Genomic DNA, 26,043 nt, shown 5'->3' with positions numbered 1-26,043 from the left:
TGATCAATGGTTGGTTTGCTATTGTTGTACTTTGAAAAAAAAAAAAAATACTTCTGTTGTGTTGTGAAAATAAACAGCTATGAAATAAAATAGCAGAATGTTTAGTAAACTTTTTTGTAAAAATGCTTTTGGAAAAAAAAAAAAACAATATTATAGTGTTTGATACACTTTTATGTAAAACAGATGTGAAAAAAAAAGATGGTTTTTCAAATATGGGTTTTGTAGCTTTGTGTTTTTGATTTTTTTTCACTCAAAACTGTGAAAAAAAGTTGAAGCTGAATATTTACCAAACATAAAAAAGTTATAGTCTCTTTTTTCAAAATCATCTCAGTACCAAATTATGGCTAAATCTCATAACACAAGTCTGTTTAAATTATCAACCTATATGGTTCCGTCCAGTTTAGGTTTAGTATTAAGTGATGGAACGGTTTGCTAACGAATAGAGTACAAAATTTAGGACTATAGTTCCATAATTATTGATTAGGTAAACTCTGTTGAATAAAATAAGACTACAAACCTAGGGATTTAGGGAGTGTTCTTAGTCAAAATCTCTTTCAGTAGGGTTTGGAGTTGGAACCGATAAGATACGACAGTTGTGTGCTAATCAATACTATTATACTATTATCTTTACTAATTAATAAAACACTTATTATCAACCAAAATTTTAAGAAGTTACAAGTTTAACCGTTTATTTAAAATAAGAAATATGAGGTAAAAATGTAATTTCACACAATATGTAATCCTAACATATCTCTAATTAAAAGTCTCACCCACATGTAATCCTAACATATTTCTAATTAGAAAAAATTAAAAAAATTAAAAAAAAAAAAAAATTTCTTACTCTCACATTCTCTATCACTCTCTTCCTCTCTCCTTCTATTACAAAAATAAAAATAAAAAATTTTCTCACACACTTTATGTATGCTCATATGCTAATACTATTCTTAAGAGAACTCTCTTTATCAATTTTTTGCCCCATTTTTTTCTAGTTTGCCTTCACTTTTCATACACAATACTTACATGAGGAGGGAAAAACCGTAATTTTGTATCTTTTGAGAAAATGATAATCATATCCCTTTTTTTTTTTTTCTATTTTACTCTCACTTTTGATGTACAATATTTACGTAATGATGACAAAACAATAATTATATAATATTAAGATAAAATATGCACTTATTCAAAGAAATTATCCCACCATCATTATTTCATACTCTTTTTATAATTTTAAAAACTAATCACAATCTTTAATTAAAAATAAACAAAAAATAAAATGAAATTGTTAGTGTGTGCTCATCAGCTAGTTGCTAATTATATAAGTTAGTAGTTAGTACTGGTGGTTCCATTGTGACTTTATAAAATTAGGGTATTTTTGTACACATTTATTTTTACTTCTTGTATATTCCTCATAATTTTTTACTATCCGATCGAATGAATTAAAAAAAATCAATCATCAAAACAAACAATGGTGCGGGATAAATTTAATACTAGTGGACAAGCAGTCCTAACCTTTGTTCTATATATGAGGCTCATCCCAAAAGAAAGTGATGGTACATACCTTGCATAAATGTCACTGCTAAAATGAAAGATGCAATGTGTGCAATCTAGATTTGGCATGTGAGTGTGGTGGACTTCTCGCCCAATTTTGTCCTTCTTTGAGTAGCAAAAGCCCCACAACGTAAACCAAAAGAAAGGGTACAAACTTTGTCAAGCGAGCTTAATTCAAAGTATATACTATATACTGTGACATCAAGTTGATATTACATTTTGAAATAGTTATTCAAATCATACATAAAAAAGATGAGCGCATGATGACCAGTTTTTAAAAGTATAAAGATGAAAATGAATGTGTACATGATAAACTATCTCGTTTAGTTACTTTTAAAATTCTATCGGACTCACTTAATTTTATGTTATTTTGGTTGTTAGTAAACAAATAAATAGATATTATACTTATTCCTTGCACTACATTCGTTGTAAGTGAAAATGTCTTAAATGTTGAATAATGTGCAAAGTCGCATATCGGTATCTTTCAAAATAAATTGCAACTTGTATTAAATGTTTATACTTCTCACTATACTGAAACCCTTTGAGTAGATGATAATATTAATGTGGTCAATGTGATTAATAGTGAGTTGCTTTGAATTTTAACATTGAGTGCTGATAACAATATATTTTTTAAGATATAATTTAATTGTAATTGAGCATCTCAACATGTGAAAAAGACACTATCATGAGTCATAACATGGAGACAAGGGCAAGCAGCCCCATGAAGTATGAATTGTTTTCCCACATGAAATTCTTCCTCATTGGCCTAAAATTCTTAGCCTGCAGAAATTAGAAAGAGACAGTGGCACAAATGTAGAAGAGAACCTAGTTTACTACTTCTTGGGAAATCAAGCAAGCAAAATAGAGAAAGCATGGTCCTAAACCCTAAAATAATACATAGGAATATGGAGCATAAGGCCTCCACGTCCACGCCAAACCGGCATCCGAAACCCAAAAAGAGCGGTGCGAGCTGCCTGGCCAGTGCCATGTGATTTTACTGCTCTAATTCCTTGTTCTTTGAGCCTTGAATTCCTTGCTTTGACTTGTGCCATTCTATATTGTTATTATAGTTAATTAAGTTTGATTCTTTGTTTGTGGGAAAACGTTTTAAGCTTTCTGATTAGATACAATAATCGTATGAACTAGCTAAGCGCCTAAGCCTGCATGAGTCGGAAATTTTGGCTGCTGCGGCAGGAAATAGATGCTCTTCGGATTTCTTTCTCCTAATACATTAAATTATAAAATTTATGTCATTGAAATTTAATCCAACGACTGAAGTTATTATAACTTTTAAAGTTGGCCTATATTTGTAGTCGTTTGATCAAATTTCAATAATACAAATCCTCTAATTTTGTAAATTAGAAGAAAGGGACGTGGAGATGGTTCCTTTCCGCTGCAGCTAACTCCTCTGCACAAAATTTGCGCCAAGTTCAAGATCCCAGTTAGCCACGCAGGTGACTTCATTCTTACATTCTGCCACGCAGGTGACTTCATTCTTACATTCTTACATTCTTACATTCTGCCCGAAACCGCCTGCGACAATCGAATGATGAAAGATTATTTCATCGAGCGTCCGAGATTTCCTGCTCATGATTTTCGCAGGCGGTTTCGGATGAGGAGAGAGCTTTTTGAAAGCATCTTGAATGCAGTTGTCAATCATGACCCCTACTTTGAACGGAGGGTAGATGCCACAGGTCGACAAGGTCTATCACCTCATCAGAAGCTCACATCTGCTTTTCGCATGCTAGCTAATGGATGCTCTGCAGACTCAACTGACGAGTATTGCCGACTTGCAGAAAGTATTGCTATTGAGAACCTGAAACACTTCTGTAAGGCAATTGAAGGCATATATGGAGCCACATACCTCCGCAACCCAAATCGTGCAAACTTGAAGAGGCTTCTATGCAAGGCAGAAAAAAGAGGCTTCCCTGGCATGATAGGAAGTCTCGATTGTATGCATTGGGAGTGGAAGAATTGTCCTACTGCTTGGGCTGGCCAATTCAAGGGCCATCATGACAAGACAACCATCGTGCTCGAGGCTGTGGCGTCTTACAACACATGGATTTGGCATGCTTTCTTCGGCGCTCCTGGATCAAACAACGATATTAATGTTCTTTGGTCTTCTCCTTTATTCGATAATGTTGTCAATCGATGGGCACCAGAATTTCGGTACAAGGTAAATGGTAATAGGTATGAGCTAGGTTACTACCTAACTGATGGTATTTATCCTAGTTGGTCTACTTTTGTCAAAAGTTTTTCTCATCCCGATAGTACAAAGAAGAAATTATTTTCGCAGAGGCAAGAGTCTTACAGGAAGGATGTGGAGAGAGCGTTCGGGATTCTACAAGCTCGATGAGCCATTGTTAGAGAGCCTGCACAATTTTGGATGTCCGAAGACCTCCATTCAATCATGATGACGTGCATAATTTTGCACAACATGATTGTGGAAGATGAGTACATTGAAATTGAAGAAGATTCAGACAAAGATGTGGATGATGACCAACCAACACATGCAAAAGCTATTGCAAGAGATGTTGAATATCTCGCTCCAACCACATATGAGACCCGACAAGATAGGGTCATCTTGAGTGAGTATATGAGACGTTTAAATAGAATTCAAGCTCCTCAATGTCATGACACACTCCGTAAAGATTTGGTTGAGCATGTATGGCGCCGAGAAGGTGAACGTTGATGATGTTGGTTATGCATTTATGTAATAATTTTAAGTGTACTATGTTGTTATTTTCTAGTAATAAATTTAAGTGTCTTTTTGTGCAAAGTATTTTGTCTAGTACGTTGGATAAATGATTAAATGGAGGTTGAATTATTGAAGGCATCTATTCTGCATCAAAGTGGGGAATAATAAGACATAAATTATTGGATAATTAATAAGATATAAATTTAATAAAGTACATAAACTTAATACAACCGATAATTCACAAACCACAATTAATAAACTTAATTAATGAAGCACATAATTCATACACCACATAAACTTAACAATCATATCCATCATCTTCACTTGGTGATGGACTTCGTTGAAATGTTGGGATATAGGGTTCAGAAGATTCATCATCTTGAAACATAATCCTTGAGGCAGACTTTCGCATAATTTCCTTTTGCTTACCACGTAAGAACTTCTTCCTCTCTGGAGTGTATTTGCTGAGGTCCTTCATCATGAATTCAATTTCAAACCTATTTTCCTCCCTATCCGAGATTTCCTTCATTTGCAAACGTATTCGGGCCGCTTCTTCTTGGCGAGCGCTATGAGTTTCGTTCAATTTTGCCATTCCGGTATCAAAGTGTCCACTCATCAGATCTTGGGACTTCCCTTTTCTCTTTGCTTCCTTTTGCTTATCTCTTCCTGGGGGCCTTGCAAAAGAAGGAGATAAGGTCATTTCATCGACACCTTCATCAACACCTTCATCTCCGGCATTTGTCTGTGCAGCTTCATGTTGAAATAATCTTCCCAATTGTTGGTCCTCATCGGTTCCCCACCTCGGACAATCCTTGAGGATGTCCCAAGCATGTTGCAACTTAAAAACTTGATTTTTTGGTGTTACTCTTGTCTTGTAAATTTCCATTGCTTTGTCACCCTATGCAAAAAATACATAAAAATAATTAGTTGCAACATAATATTATGTACATGACAAATAAAATATCAAAAACAAAACTCACAATTTCTATGGCGCTCCTCCCACTAGCCATGCCAACCACGGCTCTCTCCAAGCTTCCCTTCCATAAAGTGCATGCTTTGTTGATAGTCTTCCACCGATCATAAACTCCACCACCATCCCGCCTGCTACCATTGCAGTTTTCTTGAAACTTTGCAATGATTTTATCCCACAAAACCTTCTTATTTTGATTAGTGTCAACTGCACCATCTTCGCTAACAGAAATCCATGCCAAACATAGAGCAACATCTTCCTCACAAGTCCAATTACGACCTCTAATATGCTCTCTTGCCATGTTGAACAATTTGGAAATGGAAAGAAATGGTAGAAAGATAAATTAGAAGAATTTTAAGAGAAATTTGAGTTTTGTGTGGATGTTTGAACAAATATATAGGTATTTATAGAGTTTTTGGGTGAATTTTGAGTTAAATAATTTCTTTTAATTATTTTAACCGTTAGATTTAAATTTGGGCTGTTAGATCTTTTTTTTACCGTTAGATTTGATTATATTTGATCTCAGCCGTTGGATTCAATGTATTTTAAAATAACATATTTTAAAAAATCAAATTTGAATCTGGACCGTTGGATCAACCAACGGTCCTTGAAACGCAGCCGTTGGATTGAAAATGTAGCCGTTGGAGGTGATCTGGGTGGCCGACAACCCGCTGACAGCAGGGCCCACCCTGTTGGGAACGGACCGCATGCGCTCCTCGTGGGGCGCGTTGGCTAGTGAACGGGCCGAGACTGGCCTTTGGGCCAGCGAGTCCAGTCGCGCGGGGGGGGGGGGGGGGTGAATTCTGGGGGGTATTTGGCCCAACTTTAACATTTGGCATTTAGACCAATGTTTTAGCATGGGTTGTAGATGGTTTGGGGGGTAATTTAACATTTAGCCCACCATTGAAGGTGGTCTTAGAGAGAAAAATATATTTGAAGCACTCTTTTGTCTTTAGCTTTAAGTTCAACAGTAATACAGCTTACGGTCAATTCTCTTTATTTTTCTTCAAGTTTCTCCCTAATTTGTTAACCATCTTCATTTTCGGATTGTGATCACTTTTTCACTATCACAAAAAAGAGTTTTCGTGATTATGACAACTCTCTTGCTTTGTCTGAAAAGAGCCTTTGTGGATGTAATTAAAGCAACTGCTTTAGTGTTTTATTAATTGTCATATGGTACGTTCTTAATTATTCTTAATAAAGTTTAATTTGATAAAAAGGGTAAACGATTTAAGGTCTTGGTACGGTTAGCACTTAACAGATACATTAGTGTAGTGTGATGTTAAATGGGTTTGTTTCTTTCATTCAAGACTTAATTAGGTCGTGTTACTAACCAAAAGAAAAGGTCAAAAAAGCTATGTGATATCCTGTTTTCTTGGGTAAATTTCATTTTATCACTTTAGGTTTAAGGTCTATTGCAACCTCTTACAACATCTTTAAAACATTTCACTTTTATACATTAAGTATTATTTTATTTTAGTATAATACATTTGTTACATTTTTCATCCATTGATCAATTAAGAGCTGATGTGGCTACCACATTTGTGCCACGTGGCAAAGAAATAATTTTTTATACATTTAAATTATTATAGTATTTACCCTATAAAAAAATAATTAAAAAAAACCCCATAAATCCTTCCCCGCAACCCCCACCTCCGCCTGACTCCGCCCTGCCCCGAATCGCGATCTCGAATCCCCAGCCTAGCAATCCGAACCCGCCCCGGTTTCCAGAACCCCTCCCCCCCCCCCCCCCCCCCCCAAAAAAACCAAAAAACCGTCATCCTGGTCCCTGTCCGGATCCAAAAAGCCCCAACCCGCTTCCTCGGATCCTATTCTTGTCGATGCCTCCCTAGACAACCTGGATCTCGGCCCGTTTCTACTCAAGCTGGCCCGGGACACAATCGCCTTCGTCGAGGGTTCGAACAAGGCGTTGGAGTAGGCAGTTCGGGTGTCCAAGTCGTTCGAGCGGTGCGCGATGGACGGCGAGCCGAGCCTGGACCTAGCCATGAGCTTGGACAACGAAGCGAGGCGAGCCTAGATGGTGCACGGTGAACGGAGACTAAACCTGGCATCCTCGATGAAGAACAGAGTGGAGGAGAGGGAGAAGGTGGGATGGGGGGTTGCGGGGGAGATGAGGGTGGGCCGGAGGATAGGGAGTGGGTCGGGGTGGGGGAGGAATGGTTTCTGGATTTTTTATTTTTTTTTATAAATAGGATAAATATTTTAATATTTTAAATGCATAAAAAAAATTTGTCATGTGGCATAAATTTGATAACCTCGTCAACTCTTAACAGATTAATGGATGAAAAATGTAACGAATGTATTATATCGAAATAAAATAACACTTGAGGTAGGAAAGTGAAATATTTTAAAGATGTAAAGAATTGAAATCGATTCTAAATCTAAAATAAACTTGAAAAGATAAAATGTAATTTATCATTTTTTTCTTTGTAGAAAAAAAAAAAAAACAAAGGTACAGGAGACAAGACCATCACATTCTAATGCAAAATAATTAATAATTGAACTCATGCAACCCGTCCAAAGTTAGCAATCTACATCTAGAAACAGCAGGCGCACTGAATTGCTTCTATAGCCAGTTGGATTGAATAATTGAGCACTTGAACCCATCTTTCCCGCACCACTATTGGATTGAATTATTAACTGACCTGCTTGCTTTCAAGGAAAGAGATTTTTATTTTTTTTAATGAGCATTAGTTATGAGATTCATTCTTCATCAAATTTCAACTTTTCGAATCGTTTATTTTATAAGTCATGATTCATAGATTATCATTGCAAAAATTCAATTCAATTTGAAATAATTTTCCTATTTAATTGTCACCATGAAATTTCAATGTTTCTTATAATATACTTTTTGTCAATTTATGTGAACTCAATTAAATGTCTATTTTACAAGAATGATCTATTAGGTACAAGTTGAAAAATAACGATTTGAATTGTTGAATTTCAATGTGACGCGGGATATAAAAGTATATATGATCTTCATTTACCCTTTCACTTCTATATTTAGAAGCAGAAAAGTACTTCCGAGAATCCCATCCGAGAATACACTGCTGTAAGTGGGTTTGTGTCCCTCTACTTTATATTATCTAATTTTTCACGTTGTAGAGAGAGAAGCTGACAGTCTTATCATACATCCATTCTAGATATGTTTCAACGTTTTTAATTAGAACAGAATTAAATAATATAAAGACATATAATTGACAGTGAGATTATATAAATTCTTATATAAAAGAATTTGGATCTACCCACCAACAACTAGTGCATAAGAGCAGCTGGTGCTCGGGGGAAGGTGGACCAAACAGGGCTCCATAGCTAGGCAGAAGCACTCCAGCGTTGGAAGCCTGAGGGATTGGTCAGGCTCGAGCAAGAAACCCATGAGGAATCCTTAGCCTGCGAGTCTGAGGTGGACCTGACGCAGGGCTGACGTCAGCTTGGCGTCAGTCACAATTTTAAATTTTTTCTATCAGGCACGTGTGCCTCACCCGTGCGTGAGGGCATGTCAGCAGACAAGTTTTAGACCCCAGGGGCTCGCAGAGCAATCAGCCTCAGTTACAGTTGGGAAGCCAGGTGGCTTCCCACGGTGCGTTCGATCTCAACGGCTCTTTAAAATGGACTATCCGATATACAACGGTAATAAAAAAAAAATTCTGATTTAATATCAACTGTTCGATCTGAGATCGACGATTAATATTAATCTGCTTTATAAATAAAAAAATAAAAGAAAAAATAGTTTTAAAATTAAGAAAAGTTACCGTTATGACACGTGGCACAATCTGGAGTGTTGGAATTCAAAATTTTTTTATATCCAACGGCAGAGATTAATTAGTTGAATAAAAATTTCAAAAAAATTGTAAAAAATTTGAAAACAAATCTGAATTTTTTTTAAAAAAAATTGTTTTTACTTTTCTATAAATCCATCCCCAATAATTGTCTTTTCGGATTTTATAACAAGTAGCGCAATGAGAACGATTAAAAATCTTATCCAAAATTACAAATAAAATTATTTTGTATTATTTAATAATATTTCGGATAATGACACATGACGCAACGAAAACGATTAAAAATCTTATCCGAAATTACAATTAAAATTATTTTGTATTATTTTATAAATAAATAAAATACTAATATTTTATTGCCTATTGTCAATGCTATTGAAGTGCAACGGTGGAGATGCAAAAGGCGATTACTGTTCATTAAGAGTAGTTACTGTTCACTAGGTGGATAACATAGTGTATTGCCTAGGGGGAGGTTTCACACGCTGGAGTTGCTCTAAGGCACTCAAGCCACTTTGTTGTTCCAAGAAATGACTATCATTATCAAGCATTGTAAGTACTTCCCTCCTTCCCGCTAGCCACTGATGCTATGAATTATTTAGAAAATAAACGTATTCTTTTTGGGAAAATGATCATTTTCGAATCTCTTCTATCAAATCCACCAAATCACCTAATCTGGACCCTTGAAATTTGATCCAACGGCTAAAGTTATTATAACTTTTAAAGGGGTCTCATGTTTGTAGTCGTTGGATCAAATTTTAAGGGCTTGAATTAATTGATTTGATGGATTTGATGGAAGGGATCTGGAGAGGATCTCTTTCCTTCTTTTTGGAGTAAATCTCTTATAATATCAATTTGTTTTGGCACTGGTTCGTTTAGAATATATGATTAAAAATTAGTCTACTTTTAAATAATACAAAAAATGAGTTTTTAAACTTGGATTGAAATACATTACTTTCTCTCTCCTATTCTTTTAGTCCTGGGTTTTTTTGCTAGCTCTTTATCGAAATTCTATTTTTCTTTCCTCCCCTCCAAATCTCTCTCTCCTCCCTCTCTACTCTTTCTCTCTCATCTCCCTCTCCCCCGACCCTCACTTTGGGTCTTCTGTTTGTCCAATTGAATTTAGTAGTAATTCTCGACAGAGATTTGTTGTAGGGTGTTTTTTTATTAATTATTAAAATTTAAAAATAATTTTAAATATCATACCAAACAAGTTTTAGCGTCTTTAAAAAATTGTTCTTAAAACATATTTTTAAGAAATGTTTTAAAAAAAATTATGAAGTTTTTTAAATACAATACCAGAAAAGCCTTAGTTTCTTTAAATAAAACGATTAGGCTAGATTAGCTCCTGAATAATATATATATATATATATATATATATATATATATATAATCAATGTTGTGTGCAAGCACCCATGGACCCTCATCTCAAAAAGGGGGGAGGCAATTACTCTGGGAGGAGAGAGGATCCTCGCCATATCTTTTTTGTGAGAATCCTGAAAATTCTCCAATCACATTCGTTTATCGTATAACGTGTGGCAAAGCAGAATTTGGGTGAATACGGCTGGGGATGGGGAAGACATGGGTTTTAGGGTTTTTTTTTTTTTTTTTTAAAAAAAAACTTTTCTTTAATTAATTATTTTAGTATTTAATAATCTGATTAAATTATTATTTTTTAAATGCATAGAAATTTTTTTTTTTTGCCACTTGGCACAAATTCGGCAGCCACGTCAGCACAAATGTGGATCCCATATTAGCCACATCATCACTTAATGGATTTTCTAACGGATGTATGAAATTGAAATAAAATGATAAGTAAATGTATGAAATAGAAATGTTTTAACGATGTTGTATGAGGTTGCAATCGACTCTAAACCTGAGAGAGTAAAATGTAATTTATCCTTATATATATAATCAATATTGAGTGCAAGTCCCAGGACCCTTAGAATTAAAAAGTGGGAGCTTTAGCGCACCAGTCCCTCAGAATTAAAAATGGAATGACAATTCTCTCCGGATCCTCTTTGCAAGGGCTTCCGGAATATGATGAACGGACACGATTTAAGGATAACTAGGATCCTCATTCTTAATAAAAAAATAAAAAAAAAAAAAAAAAAAAAAACAACTAATAAGAAGTAAACAAAGCCACTTAGTACTGCATTCGGTCTAGTAATATTTCTCTTTATATGTAAATGAGATATCTTAGGTTCGATTCTCGCCAAAGCGAATGACATTTTTGCTTAGCCAATTGTAAGGCTTAGCCCACTCCCTTCCCACTTAGTATAGATAATATAGTTTGTTCACACAAAAAAAAAAAAAAAAAAAAAGCCAAAAGCTCTCTATTGAAATGAATACTAAGGTGGCCAAATTTGTTTTTTCTAAACTTATTTTCTTATGTTATAATAAGAGTAAACGATAAGTTTGATATGTCTCAAATATAAGATATATTAATAAAACAAATATATTTTAATTAGCACATGACCATGTTTTAAGTATTCCGAAATATTACTCAACTATAAGATAAGAAAATATTAGGAAAACTACATTCTGACCACATTGTAATTATCTTTCCAAAAAAAAAACTGATACCTGCTTGTGTTATGAACCTTTTTCTTATTAGATAGATGATTTAGATGTGATTTGTAAAACGAAATTTTTCTAGCATCACTCTTAACAAATTGTGTGAAACTTTTTATTTTTTATTTTTAAATTGAATGAGAGAGGAAGAGAGTGAGAGAACATAGGAGTTGGGAGACAGTGAGAGATGTTTAATTATTATTTTTTTTAATTTTTTTAAATTGGAGATGTTAAGATCACATATAAGTGATGCTTAAACAAAAACAGCAAAATTTTATTTTGTAAAATTAAATTACTGCCCTTAATTATTTTATTGTAATAAAAGATTAAATAGTATTTTTATCTTCTTTTAGTTGATAAAAAATATTTTATTAATATGAAGTTTAGATTTATTTTTATAATAAATAAATAAATTCAAGAGCATGCAGCAAAATCAGCCCGACTTTCTTGACTTGGGTCAAGAGCTCTCGCAGTTTCTTTTTCTTTTTGGTCACCAACCCTCTACATTTCAAAGTGCAATTATTATGAAAAGCAAAAACTTAACTTTATGAGACAGTAGATGGAGTAGAGTGGAAGAATTTGACCTGCCGGCACAAAAGCACAGGAGATAATCGGGAAAATAATTATGACCCCCTACCCATCCTTTCCCAGCTTTTAGCTTTTGTCAAATATTGCGACATTGTCCTTTTTTCACAGAAGGAAATTCAAAAAATAAAAAAATGGGAAAGAAATAGGAGTCCAAGTATAAAATAGTCGTACTTGGCTGTTATACGATACGATTCCAAATTTGTTGATGAAAGTTAGTCGGAGTCGATCTTTATCTTTTGTAACATGGTATCTCCCGAAATCCAAAGGCACGTGAATAAAACACAGTCCACGGGACTGAAAAAAGTCACCAAATGAACAGCTTATCATCATCAGTTTTAGACTTGATTTAGTACTAAGATGATTCTAAAAAAATTGGTATAAAAAAAAAGTTAGAAGCTGTTTTTGTGTTTAGTAAACATTTAGCTTCAGTTTTTTTTCACAGTTTTGGGTGAAAAAAACCAAAAACAAGAAGCTGCAAAACCCAGCTTTGAAAAACCGACTTTTTTTCACATCTATTTTACATAAAAGTTTACCAAACACTATAATACTGCTTTTTTTTTTTTCTTTTTTCAAAAGCACTTTTACAAAAAAGTTTACTAAATACTCTGCTGATTTATTTCACAACTGTTTATTATCACAGCACACCAAAAACAGTTTTTTTTTAAAGTACAGTAATACCAAACCAGCCCTTAATCTTAATCAATATTTCATGACAACTCATGGTAATCATTCTCTTTCTGTAGCACAACTCCAATCCATGTATACGACATTACAAGGATTTGTGTCATGAAACCCATGGTTTCTTAAGCCAACTCATCTCTCTAGCTAGAACAATCACTTCTAGATTAAGTAAAAATAAAATGCAATTCTAACATTACATTTATGGTTCAAAATCACTATGATGCGTATACAAGAACTTGCATGTAACTGAAATGACGGAAAAAATTAAAAATATTTTTACGAACTGAACCATGCTTTATCTTTCGATTGTTATGTTTATGTCATTAATTATCATTGTCTTTGGAGCTATACTTGGATTGAGCTAACCACTTTTATATATATGGAGGATTCTATCCCTTCCTATTTCTATACTCTCTCTCATCCCCTCCTCCTTGTTGTGTAACGCATGTGAGGGTTGTTGAACAAATTGATGAGAATGACAATACAATCCAAGCATTCCTCCAACTTTCTCAACAGCATTGAGACCTTTGAGATAGCTATCGAGTTCTATAATAATAATGATTATACAATATTTTAAATTGTAAAGGTTTATAGACAGAAATGGTTTCAAAACAAATAGTTGGAATTTTTTTTCGATATAAAATACTCCTACGGCGGCGCCAAGATCAACTTGAGAAGCCAATCATGGCTGACGTGTAGAAGGAGGAGGGTAAATGGTGGTGTGGACATGAGGATAGAAGATGAAATAATGTTGAACAAAAGCAATAAAAAAACGAAGCTCATTAAATATGCGGCACAACTTTAAGGTATGGTTTGGGGTTGAGGTGATTTCAAAAAAAAGCTGGTATGAAAAAAAGCTGGGAGAGTTTTTGGTGTTTGGTAAACACCCCAAACCAGCTTTTTTTCAAAGTTTCAAATGAAAAAAAGCTAAAAAGTGGAAGCTGCAAAAAAGCAACTTCAAAAAGTGGCTTATTTTCGAAGTTTCTCTTGATTCCTCACACTTTCAGGAAGAAGAACAACGTCGCCACGTCCCGGCAATCCAGCTCCAATCCGTTGATCAAGAATTGCAAATCGACAGCTCGATCGTCCATTTCTTCATCGCCGCCTTTCTCCCCCCCTTCATTGCTTTCTCCGTTGGCATCTCTGCCTCTAGCTCTGTCATCAGAAATGGTAAATTTCTTAGCCTTGAATGTGAGGCTGGAGCGCACAATTTCAGAAACCCTAGTCCCGTAAGTTCCATTAAACCCTAATTTGGAGGTGGCGTGAGAAGAGGAGGAGAAAATGAGGATTGGGGCGATCTAATTGGGGCCGAAGAGGGAGCGAGTGCCGTCGTCATCGCCGGAGAAGAAATCGTCATCTAAGGTTCCGACACGGGTGAGGGGAAGAAATGGGCGGTGTCGGCAGCGGAGAGAGATCAGAGAAAGGGACTCGGCTGCAGATCTGGGAAAGCGGTGGTTGGTATTGCCAGCGCCAGCAAGATCAAGGCAGAATATGAGGGATTTGAGAGAAGGGTTGCGGTCGATGAAGGAGGTCAGGAGGTGGGTGCCATTTTCGATGACCGTGCGGAAGGAGAAGATGAGGAGGGAGAGGAGGACGAAGGTGAAGAGGTTACCAGCGAACGACGTCGTGGCTTGTCATAGCACATCTAGTATTATACCTTTTTGATCATTTCACACAGTCATAGTTGTTTTACATAAAAGTTTGCCAAACACTATCATACTGCTTTTTTTTTTTTTTCCAAAAGCATTTTTACAAAAAAGTTTACCAAACACTCTGCTACTTTATTTTACAGCTGCTTATTCTCACAGTACAGTAGAATCAACTTTTTTTTCAAGGCACAACAATAGCAAACCAACCCTAAATGGTCTAGATTAAAGGGACAGAATGAGAAGGGAGAGAAATAGGAAGATAGAGAATCCAAATCTATTTTTTATTAGTTGTGCTCATTTTCACTGAATGAGATGAACTTCTTAAAATTAGCACCAAATTTTAGTTTTTCAAAAACTTGCACTAAGTTAGAACCAACTATAGTCGAAGAGTGATTCTATAATTGTGTAAAAAAGATTTTACTCCCTAAATGCAAGTTATAGTTACCCAAATTGTCAAAAGGGTTCTAGGAAGAATTCCACATAACCGATCCAAAATCCAACAATCTAAGCCACATTTCCCAACAAGATATATAGGTTTAAAATATAAATTGAAACAAGAAAATCCGTTTTCCCTAGGAACTGTATATTCCATGCCCTATGTCCAAAGTGGGCTATGCATTATGCATATTCACCAATAGCTAACAGTACCATGGAATGACGAGTGCTTGACTAAAACGCTGCAGTTGCGCTTGCTGCACTAAATCCTTCAATTTTCGAACATGTAGTAAACTAGGGACAACACCCACTCCGATCAAGGCATTACAAAAATAAAAATTAAAAGGGAATAAAAAGAAGACATCCGGTACATGCCAAAGTCTTGAGTTAAAATATACCTAAATATCTATCATTGATCCTGATGACTTTACGCAGCATATAATTTAGAAAGTGGTCTCGTGGTTTCTCCAACTCCACTTGCACACATATACTAGTAATTCTGTCATTTTATGATAATTTTAAAACAATAAACCCATGACATGTTATGTGCATCATAATTATACCTAGAAATGATATGTTGTATGACTCTAGAGGTCTTAAGTGTTTTCGAGGCTTTTCTATTTGGACAAGGATTGTATGTTCTTCTACTTTTGGTGTCCTCCCGTGCTCTCCTGTTTTATGTGGTCACGGTTAAGCCATGTCAACATTTTATATTGTTTTTTTATATAAAATGTTGATGTGGCTTAACCGTGACCATACAAATAGGAAAGCACGGGAGGGCAGACAATCCTTGTCCTTTCTATTTATTAAAGGAGTATATTATCCACACAACTTATTTTACTTCTTACACATCCTTTGATAATTTATGTCGGTTGATCTTCTTCAATTCATCCGATCCGACGGCTGAAAATTAAAAATATGTGTGAGAAATAAAATGAGATTTGTGAATATTACACCCCTATTAAAGTTCCTTTTACTCTAAAAATGTAATCACTTGAACATATTTCAATTTCAGTTTTCCTCCCACTAGGATACATGTGTTGCCATGAAACTAAATACAAGACCTATGCGATGATCTACTCGATCATGCATATGTGAATGACTTTTTATTACAAGTTATGTGAAGGTTCACATCTTTTCATTTGTGAAACGGTATGAATTATGAAACTAAACTCATAAATTATGCTATGATCTAATCATAAACAATTTTTAAGACGAACTCTCACATCTTAATTATCAAATGATTGGCGGACAACATAAAAGTCTTCAAACACCACACAAAATGTGTTAAGAATCTAAACACAATTCCTATGCTTGCATCTTTACATTGAATGCAAGAGAATATTTGTTTAAACAACCTTAAAAAACATTCATGCAGACGTTAAAGTGATGTAATTTTTTTGTCTTGGCCAAAATAGATCACATCAGATTAACAGTAATCCGAAATACATGAGGTTCCGCCATCTGCGGGACTATTCAATGTGGTGCGATGTGCACATATAAAAACAACTGTGTGGACTGCAAATACTATCCTTGGCCACAATATTATCACATCGCAGTGAAGATATCAAATCAATCCTACAGTAAAATCTAAAAAAGTGATGGAACATCACATGGTGGTCCATCTGTAGAGGATGTGGTGTCTGATGGTTCATTTCAATTTTTGTTTACCATACGAAAACAACAAAATTATGATTATTTCTCATTCTTTTTTCATCTTTTTTATTCTCTCATTTCATATTCTTTATTTTATTTTTTATAAAAAAAATAATATAAGATGTGGACATAATTTATCGTGATCGTTCAAATAAAAGGAGAAAAAATGAGAAAAAAAAAAAAAAAATCTTCCTCCAAACAACAGAGGGAACCAATTCAACTTAATTATTAATCATAGGACTCTCACTTCACTCGAGTGATGTCACCCCACGCAACAGACGGTGACTATTAACTGTGTAGTTTGTTAGATGGTGACTATTAACTGTATAGTTTGTTAGATGGTGATGATTAACTGTATTAAGATTGCAAGTTTGTAACTCTATGGTTCGTTTATTAATTCGTAAAAAAAAATATGAGGAATTGAATTGATAAGGAGTTGAAATGAAGAAGAGTCAGAATTGGATTTTTGTTGAAATTGTTTATTAAAATCTTCTAGAATCAGAATAAATTGGTATAGATTTCATATAAACTGTTTACTAATTCGCCTGAATTGGAAAGGAAATCAATATAATTCATTTTGGTTCCGGTATTTAATCAACCTAATTGTTAAACTGAATCCTTATTTGTTTAAATATTTTGATCAAGGTCCTTAACATCATTTAAAAGATTTAACTCATGCATTTATACATTTAATGTCCCACAAATTAAGAAATTTAAACAAATTCAAATAAAAATTTTAAAATATAATAAATACTTAAAAATAAATATTAGAGTAATATTGTTCTTCAAAAAATTATAGCAAGAAAATAATGTATCCATATAATTATTAACATATTTTAAAAAATAACTACTGATATATTTTAAAACATAAAATAAATACATATAATTAGCATGGGTACATTTAGCAAAATTAAAAATGGGTACAAATAAATAAAAAAATATGGGTACAAATACAAATAAAACTTAAAAAAAAAATATGGGCACAAAAAGAAATATATGGGTACAAATTAAAACTGATAAAGAAAATTGGTACAAATTAAAAAAGGGTTGCAAATTCAAAATGGGGTACAAACTAAAAATAAAAATATATGATAAAAAAATTTAGCCATAAATATAAATATACTAATTGTAACATTTTTAATGAATATATTTAGAAATAAAAAATATTTTATTATTGAAATAATTAATGATATTACTAATACCCAAGGACCTTGATAAAAAATTAAAAAGGAATAAGGTATTAATCAATGGAGTAGCAAAATGAGGGATGAGAACTTAATTTCTCCTTACTAAAATGTCATTAGTTAAAAAAATATTACTTTATATACTATTTTTTGTTAAATTTTATATACTAATTAATAGAATAAAAATATTAAAATGTCTCTATTCACCAAATAGTAAACACACTGAAATTTAATTATTTTATTTTATTTTAATTATTGCTAATATTATGGTAAATTTCATATTAAACTGGGCAGTGGTGGGTGGAGTTCAGTTAATGCGAAGGCAATCTTGAAATTTTAGAAATAAGTTAGGATAGAATGGGGAGAAAAAATTCATTCCGATTCCCGAACAATCTGGAATTCAATTCCCACCTACATCTAAGGAATCAAATACCTTCAAATTTTGGAGTTGGATTCCAAAATTCATGTGAGTCCCATCATCTTTTTTATTCTCTCATATTTGATAATTATTTAGTATCTTGTAATTGGAATTCACATCCGCATTTTGATTTTGATTACTATCATGTAAATGTGTCATAAAATAGTTAATAGAGTATTTATTCCAGCATCTAAAGTGTGTTCAATTTCACCTTTACACGATACCTCTTGTAAAAAAATGAACAAACTGGCCACGCTCAAATTTATGCACGAATTGTAAACGCGCGTATGATATAAAATGGGCATACTAAATATTTCGCCGAATTGTTTGCTATGTTGGTAAAAGTATAAACTGATGTATAAATACGTATTTTATACATATGTTATACGCATTTCCTTTTTAGAATCTGTGTATTGTTGATGTTCTAGTAGGAAGTGTAGTGTCTGTATTTTTACGAAGAATCTATGAATCCTTGGCATATCATGTCATGCACACACACTGACATGGAGCTTTGATGACAATAAATTGAGCAGTTGCTTAGAGAACAATAATATTAAAACTTATTGTATGCATAGTACATCAAATAATATTGATGTGATGAACTGCCAGACAAATGCTTGTGAGTTTATACGACCAATTTTGGATACTACTGTGTAACATCCCACATTGTCTAGGGGAGTGGATCCTGTAAGCCTTATATGTATATTCTCATCTCTACCTAACACGAGGCCTTTTGGAAGCTCACTGGCTTTGGGTTCCATTGGAACTCCAAAGTTAAGCGAGATTGGGCTAGAGCAATCCTAGGATGGGTGATCCATTGGGAAGTTGCTTGTGAGTTCTTAGAAACAAAACCATGAGGGCGTGGTCGGGACCCAAAGCGGACAATATCGTGCTATGGCGAAGTCGAGCCCGGGATGTGGTGGAACCTGGGCGGGGATGTGACAATTATTGTAACATCCCACATCGCCCAGGGGAGTGGATCTTGTAAGCCTTATATGTATATTCTCATCTTTACCTAGCACGAGGCATTTGGGAGCTCACTGGCTTCGGGTTCCATTGGAACTCCGAAATTAAGCGAGATTGGGCTGGAGCAATCCCAGGATGGGTGACCCACTGGGAAGTTGCTCATGAGTTCCCAGAAACAAAACCGTGAGGACGTGGTCGAGGCCCAAACTGGACAATATTGTGTTATGGTAGAGTCAAGCTCGGCATGTGGTGGGGGCCCGGCCCGGGATGTGATAATTTGGTATCAGAGCCAATCCCTAGCCGGAAGTATGCTGAATTGTAACATCCTACATCACCCAGGGGAGTGGATCCTATAAGCCTTATATGTATATTCCCATCTCTACCTACCACGAGGCATTTTGGGAGTTCACTGGCTTTGGGTTCCATTGGAATTCCGAAGTTAAGCGAGTTTGGGCTGGAGCAATCCCAGGATGGGTGACCCACTGGAAAGTTGTTAGTGAGTTCCCAGAAACAAAACTGTGAGGGCGTGGTCGGGGCCCAAAACGGACAATATCGTGCTATGGCAGAGTCAAGTTAGGGATGTGGTGGGGGCCCGAACGGGGATTTGACAGTTTTTAAGGTGTAATGATGTGGAAAATGTCAATAAATTTAAACCTAAGAGTGCCTAAATACCAGAGTGCACTGGTGAACGGGTATGCACCCACTTCACATGTGTCGTCAGAGCATAAGTAAAGTACAAGAGTGTGGGTAAGGATTATACCCTCAGATGTAGTCACTTATATTGAGATTTGCCAAGAATCCTTGTCGATACGATCGTTCAGCTATTACAACCTGGAGGGGCGCAAAACAGAAAACGTGAGTGGGCAAAAACAAAGTTTTGAAAACACATTTCACTTTTCAAATATAATAACCCCTCACCGTAAACCCCGTATAGTATAATATCCCAGAAAATAGTAGTATATACGTATATAAGAATCATGCTCAAAGCGGTGGAAATCCAAGTATATGCCAAGTCAATTACATTACATTTTAGTATATGCATTAGTATAGATATGCATAATGTTGCAGACGCCCAGGTAAGCTTCAGGTGAGTACTTATTGATGATAGAAATTGCAGTGAGTATAGTTGTGATGAGGGTCAGCCGTACAGGTCACGTTAAGTGACTCTGGCTGACATTGTACTATTGATGGATGAGGGTCAGCTGTACAGGTCATGTTAGGTGACTTCGGATGACATATCATTTTACATTGATTTATTCCATCTGGCTTACATGACTCGGATTGTCCACTAGGACTCTGAATTGAGATGTGCTGGCCGACATCGTCGTACAAGTTGCATTAGGCAACTCCGACTCAGGTGTTATCATGAATTGATTTATGAGTCGTACAAGTTGCATTAGGTAACTCCGACTCAGGTGTTATCATGGATTGATTTATGAGTCATACAGGTTGCGTCAGGCAACTCCAACTCGTGGCTTATCATAGATTGATGAGCACTTGATTTATATTGTTGTTACCGATATGTAGTGACTTGGAATATTCTTGGATTTACTATTGATTTACATTTGATTTCATACTTATATGTAGTATGATTTTCTAGAACCTATACAAGTATTACAACAAGAGGTTATATCGTTTAAAAGGTCTTTATTAAAGCTTTATATTTAGGCCCACTCACTCTTGTTTTTATCCCTCCAGGTTCTAGTAGCAGAGTTTTCGTATCAACGAGGATTCCTGGCAAGTCTTCGTATTGAAGATTACCTTCGACGGTATGATTTTCAATCCACTCTACTGTACTTTTCTTATGCTTTGACATCACGTGTGAAATGAGATCATTCATGCTCACAACGCACTCTCATGTTTAGGCACTTTTAGGTTTAAATTTACTCACATATTCCACATCCTGACCTAGATTGTCCACTAGGACTCCGAATTGAGATGTGCTAGCCGACACCTAGAAGGTGACGAAACCATAAAGTATGGTGGTGTGGAATATGTGAATAAATTTAAACCTGAAAGTCCCTAAATATGAGGGTGCGCAGTGAGCGGGAATAACCCCATTTCACACGTCCTGTAAGCCTTATATGTATATTCTCATCTCTACCTAGCACAAGACCTTTTGGGAACTCACTGGCTTCAGGTTCCATTGGAACTCCGAAGTTAAGCGAGATTGGGCTGGAGCAATCCCTGGATGGGGTGACCCACTAGGAAGTTGCTTGTGAGTTCTTCGAAACAAAACTGTGAAAGCATGGTCGGAACCCAAAACAGATAATATCATGTTATGACGAAGTCGAGCTTGAGATGTGATAGAGACCCGGATCAGGATGTGACAACTGCATCTTCGATTTAATGTTTGATACGTATGAGCGTGCTTGGTGGTAGTTGATGGTGTTGTACTCGTGGGATGAAAGAGGAAATTGGAGAGGGATAAAAAGTGGACCGCTCCAAATGAACCTTCTCACACCATAGGAAGTGGAAGGATATGGTGGCACCACCACAACCCCCCACCAGGCCTACTTACAACAATGAAGACTAGCACACTTTTACAGGTTAGGCATATTGAATTTCAACGCCGCCCTCGATCAATAGCATTTGCCCCTAAACAAATATTTAATTTTCCATAGAACTTGTTTCAATTTGCCTTTTCAATGATCCCATATATGCCAAGAAAATAAATTTAGACATTGAAATTATTCGGAATTGTTTTATTTGGTTAGATATAAAAGATCCTTTATGCCTTTATGAATAGAATGAAGTTTTTGTTCTTTTTTTTTTATTTTTTTTATTTTTTTTTTTGTCAAACAATACATTTTGTTAGATTAAATGTTATAATGAAGTTTTTGTTTTCTCTTAATTAGGTGTAACTTTTATATTTTTTTTATGTTTCAATAAAATTTGAAATGAAGGGAAGTTCATCGGGCTCCTAAAAAGTGTATGACCATTCGCCATTGTGTTTGAGAGTTCATACTTTGCAGCCTATATTGTTTTACTCTGATGATTTCATATCGTATAATTCTTTGTTTTATCATAATTTTGTAAATAGATGTTTTAAATAATAAATTACCAAAACTTCTAATTTCTGATAACTAGTTCAAATTAGTTCCCAATCCTGCACAACATTTTTAAACATGCATGATCCTGCCGTAGTCCTCCCCGAGGAAAGAATCTCTCATAAACATGACACCAGCTGACAGTGCCACCAGCCAATCACAATGGAGTGTTATAATTTTCTTGATCCTTTTTCTCTATATTCTCTTAGTTTCTACCGTTCATAAGCAAAGAAACTAAGGAAAACAAATGAAAAAAAGTTTAAAAATTCTGAATTTTAACGATAAGAATAAAATAAAAAGTAAAATAAATAGTACTTGGATTAATTTTTTAATACAAAAATATAATTTTGAACTTGTACATTGAATACATAAGAGATTCTCTCTTTCTAGAGGCATATTATGGAAGGCTTTGCTCCACGACAACCATACTGATGAAAGCGAATGTTGATGCAATATGACATAAAGAAAAATAATTTTCACTCAGTTTAATGTCAAATTGTCACTGTTAACAAATATCTTGAATTACTCATGAACATAGTCTAATAAAAAATTGAAGTAAGTGATTTTTTTATGCACGCGTACGTACGAATTGTTTGCATGAGTCTGGCACGCAATAATTGAAGTATGTAACGGCGTTTGTTGTCTCCCTTAAGTTGCGCTTTCGTAATTTAAAAGGAGAGTTTTTTTGTTGATTTTGGAGACAATTTACGGGGCCCGGTCTGTGATGCACTTTAGGGCGATTTGACGAAACAAAGTGGCCTAACCCCATCCCTGACATCCATCCATCACTATTTGGATGCATTGGGCAGATCCTTAATTTTTTAATTACTTAAACACCCTGATGTTTTTAAGATTATTCATGATGATTTCTGTTCAAACTCAATTACAACATCATCAGTCAGATTTTGTTAATTTAGTAGCTAGTGATTGCCTTAAAAATTATTTTCATTAGTCAGTTTGACATATCATTTCCAACAATACTAATTACTTTAACTTATTCTAAATATCTTGTTTTCAACACAACAGAGTGAAAAAAGTGAGTGACATGTAATGTTATTAAATGTTTAACATTCTAACCATGTTTTCTCTAGTTTTTATCCCCCAGCTCCATGTCAAAGCCGTCTCTTGAAGCAACTATTTATTGTTTTTAGGCGTTTAAATAACTAATCGAGAGTTGATAAAGAGTCTCTTAATTAAATATCATCTTACTTTAGTATTTTTAATTAAATGTTTTGTTCATTTCTTTGTGCTGCAATACTTTCAAAATAGAAGGAAAAAAAAATAATAAATCCTCACCACCCTGACCGGCGGTAATGGTTTCCAGCAAAGACACATTTGTTGTCGATGCGCTTCTAGGTTTAGGGTTTTCTAACACTCTTTGACCTTTTGACTCTATATCTCGTCGAATTTTAACTGTATCTTCCCTTTTGCGGTTGATGTACGTACGTTTCGAAATTTCACTATTTCATCAGACGATGCTCTCGAGTAAATGGTTGATTTTTATTCATTGGGGATAGACATGGAATGGTGCTCCTTTATTTTCTTATCTACCTAGTCCCTAGAAAATGTAAACGTTATGAAGTAGACAAAAATACAAGTTATATATGTACATTGACTAATCCCTGTTTGGTTACATAGCAGTAAATTTGGAAGGGAGTTCTAATTACATTATGTAGTCAGTCTATCAAACACTATGTTGTTTCTCTCTTGTCGTCTCTTCGGGCTGGTTTGGTCCTGTTTCATTACGAGTGTTGTTATATCCATTCATTTGTTTTTTTTTTTTTTTTTTTTTTTCACTTATCTTATCATAGATGCAATTTTCATGAACATTTTCACTGTTAGGTGACATTGTTTAATATTTCTCATTTAGTACCAAAAAAAATTTATTATTTAGGGTAATAATGAGAAAATTCCAAATAATTGTATAATAATTTACATAAATCATTAGCTAGACATCTGACCCTATAAATTATAAAAATTTCCATTGAAAAAATAAATAATAAACTTTGTTGATTTGGATTGAAAGTTTGCGAGATCATGAGATTGATTAAATCCATCCTTGAAAGTTAGTGTTCATCCATGACTAATTAGCAGAAGACAGAAGTAAAGAATATGAGCAATATGCTGACAGAAAGAACCAATTTTTTTGCTTCCCTAATGGGCAAGTTTGTCACGGTTTTCAGAGAGTCTTGTATCCTACCTTATTTAATGGACATCGAATGTTACATGGTTTTAAATATATAGTTCCAATTAATATATAAAATAAGATGAGGATTCAGGACCCATGTGAAAGTTCATGTATCATTATCAATTCAATTCCTCTGTCAAAATTAAGGGCCCCAAAAAAAAGAAGAAAAGTGAACAAAAATAATAGAAAAAGGGCCTCTCCTTCTCAACCCTACTGTTAACCTTGGTTTGTCAATCCATCCTCTCAATCTTAATTTTAATTAGCATTATTAAGAGTTTGTAAGTCGTGGATTGTTCCATTAGATGTCTTTATCTTCAATCAATTGCGTTACAGATTTTTTATCGTTTCATTATAGCTTTTCAAATAGGGAAAGGGATCCTCTCTGGATCCGTTCCTCTTAATTCATCAAGTTCGGGAATCCAGACCATTGAAATTTGAGCCAACGTCTACAAACAGGAGCTCACTTTAAAAGTTATAATAACTTTAACCGTTTGATCAAATTTCAATGACTCGAATCCCCGAACTTGATGAATTAAGACGAAGGGAAGGATCCCTTTCCTTCAAATAGTATATCGCTAAGGGTTTAACTCTTGTTACTCACACAAACAAAACATATATGCTTTTTATGCATGTGTAACGTGATGTATACAAAGATGCTTTCTTTCTTGTGATTACATCCGAACAGTTTGATAACATAATATATACAGATGTATAATGTGAAATATCTAAGAAAGAAACGATAGTAGTCTGCAAAAGTAGAAAATATAATAAGCCGAAACAAGAAACACGATTTTGATGAAGCAAAAACAGAGAAGTGAAATTGTTGCAGTGAGTTGTTAGGTTTGTGTGAGTGAGTGTGCCGTTTGGCATGGAATTACATGCATATTGCATAATTTTGCAAATAAATCCAAAGAAAACCGACTAAAACTGAAACCAAACCCTCATCCCCATACTGCTATACAGGCATGCAGCCATACAACATCCCATGTGAAATTTGAGTGTATATGCATGATTCCCCAGCTACCCGTCAAAGACGTCCTCATTCTCCTGCCACGTGTCTGTTTGCATGATTGACAATTGGTAACCCTAGTTCTGATGTTCGGAGAGAGGGTCCCGACCATTCATGTTGAGGATTGCATTGGTCCAAACCAAGAGGAGGATATGTGAGTCTTGTTAACCAATCAGACTGAGAAATATTGGATCTGGAGCTACGAGCATTAAATTTTTGGCTTAGGTCTCTCGTTACCCGTGCAACCGTAGAGCCTGATACACAAGTCGTTGGCTGATCTTGCAAGCAAACACTTATGACTTTGGAGATGTCAAAGTTCCAAATAGCTAATGGGTTTGCCTTTTGAAATTATCATTCAGTTTCACTTACACTTTTCAAAACCGATTTTGTCTCACTTTGTTTTTTGAAATTATCATTTTTGTCTCATTGTTCACTTTGTTTTTGTCCAATCAAGTAAATGTTAAATTGAAGAAAAGTATGAACGTCATATTTTTAACACAATTCTTTGCCTCTAAGCTGTCTGCTAAAGCAATCTAATTCCATTTTTTACAATTCTAATTCAAACCCTATAATTTACATATCTAGAAACTTTTTCTAAGTTTACGACGAACTGCCATGTCAAAAGTAAAATATCCTTA

General features: G+C 34.8%; 1 protein-coding gene across 1 annotated transcript; it reads left to right on the top strand.

The window, feature by feature from the left end:
* Window positions 1–3,094: 3,094 nt before the first annotated feature.
* Window positions 3,095–3,901, top strand: LOC137732686 (uncharacterized). The gene has a single exon (XM_068471980.1). It carries the CDS (start codon window positions 3,095–3,097, stop codon window positions 3,899–3,901), a length of 807 nt encoding a protein of 268 aa, XP_068328081.1.
* Window positions 3,902–26,043: the final 22,142 nt, after the last annotated feature.

This window comes from Pyrus communis, chromosome 4 (assembly GCF_963583255.1).
Source record: "Pyrus communis chromosome 4, drPyrComm1.1, whole genome shotgun sequence".
Taxonomy (NCBI): Eukaryota; Viridiplantae; Streptophyta; class Magnoliopsida; order Rosales; family Rosaceae; genus Pyrus; species Pyrus communis.
This window is presented reverse-complemented; position numbering and strand designations above follow the sequence as displayed.

Excerpts from the sequence above, each read along its gene's own strand:
- LOC137732686 (XM_068471980.1), top strand. The coding sequence starts at position 3,095 with ATGAAAGATTATTTCATCGAGCGTCCGAGATTTCCTGCTCATGATTTT.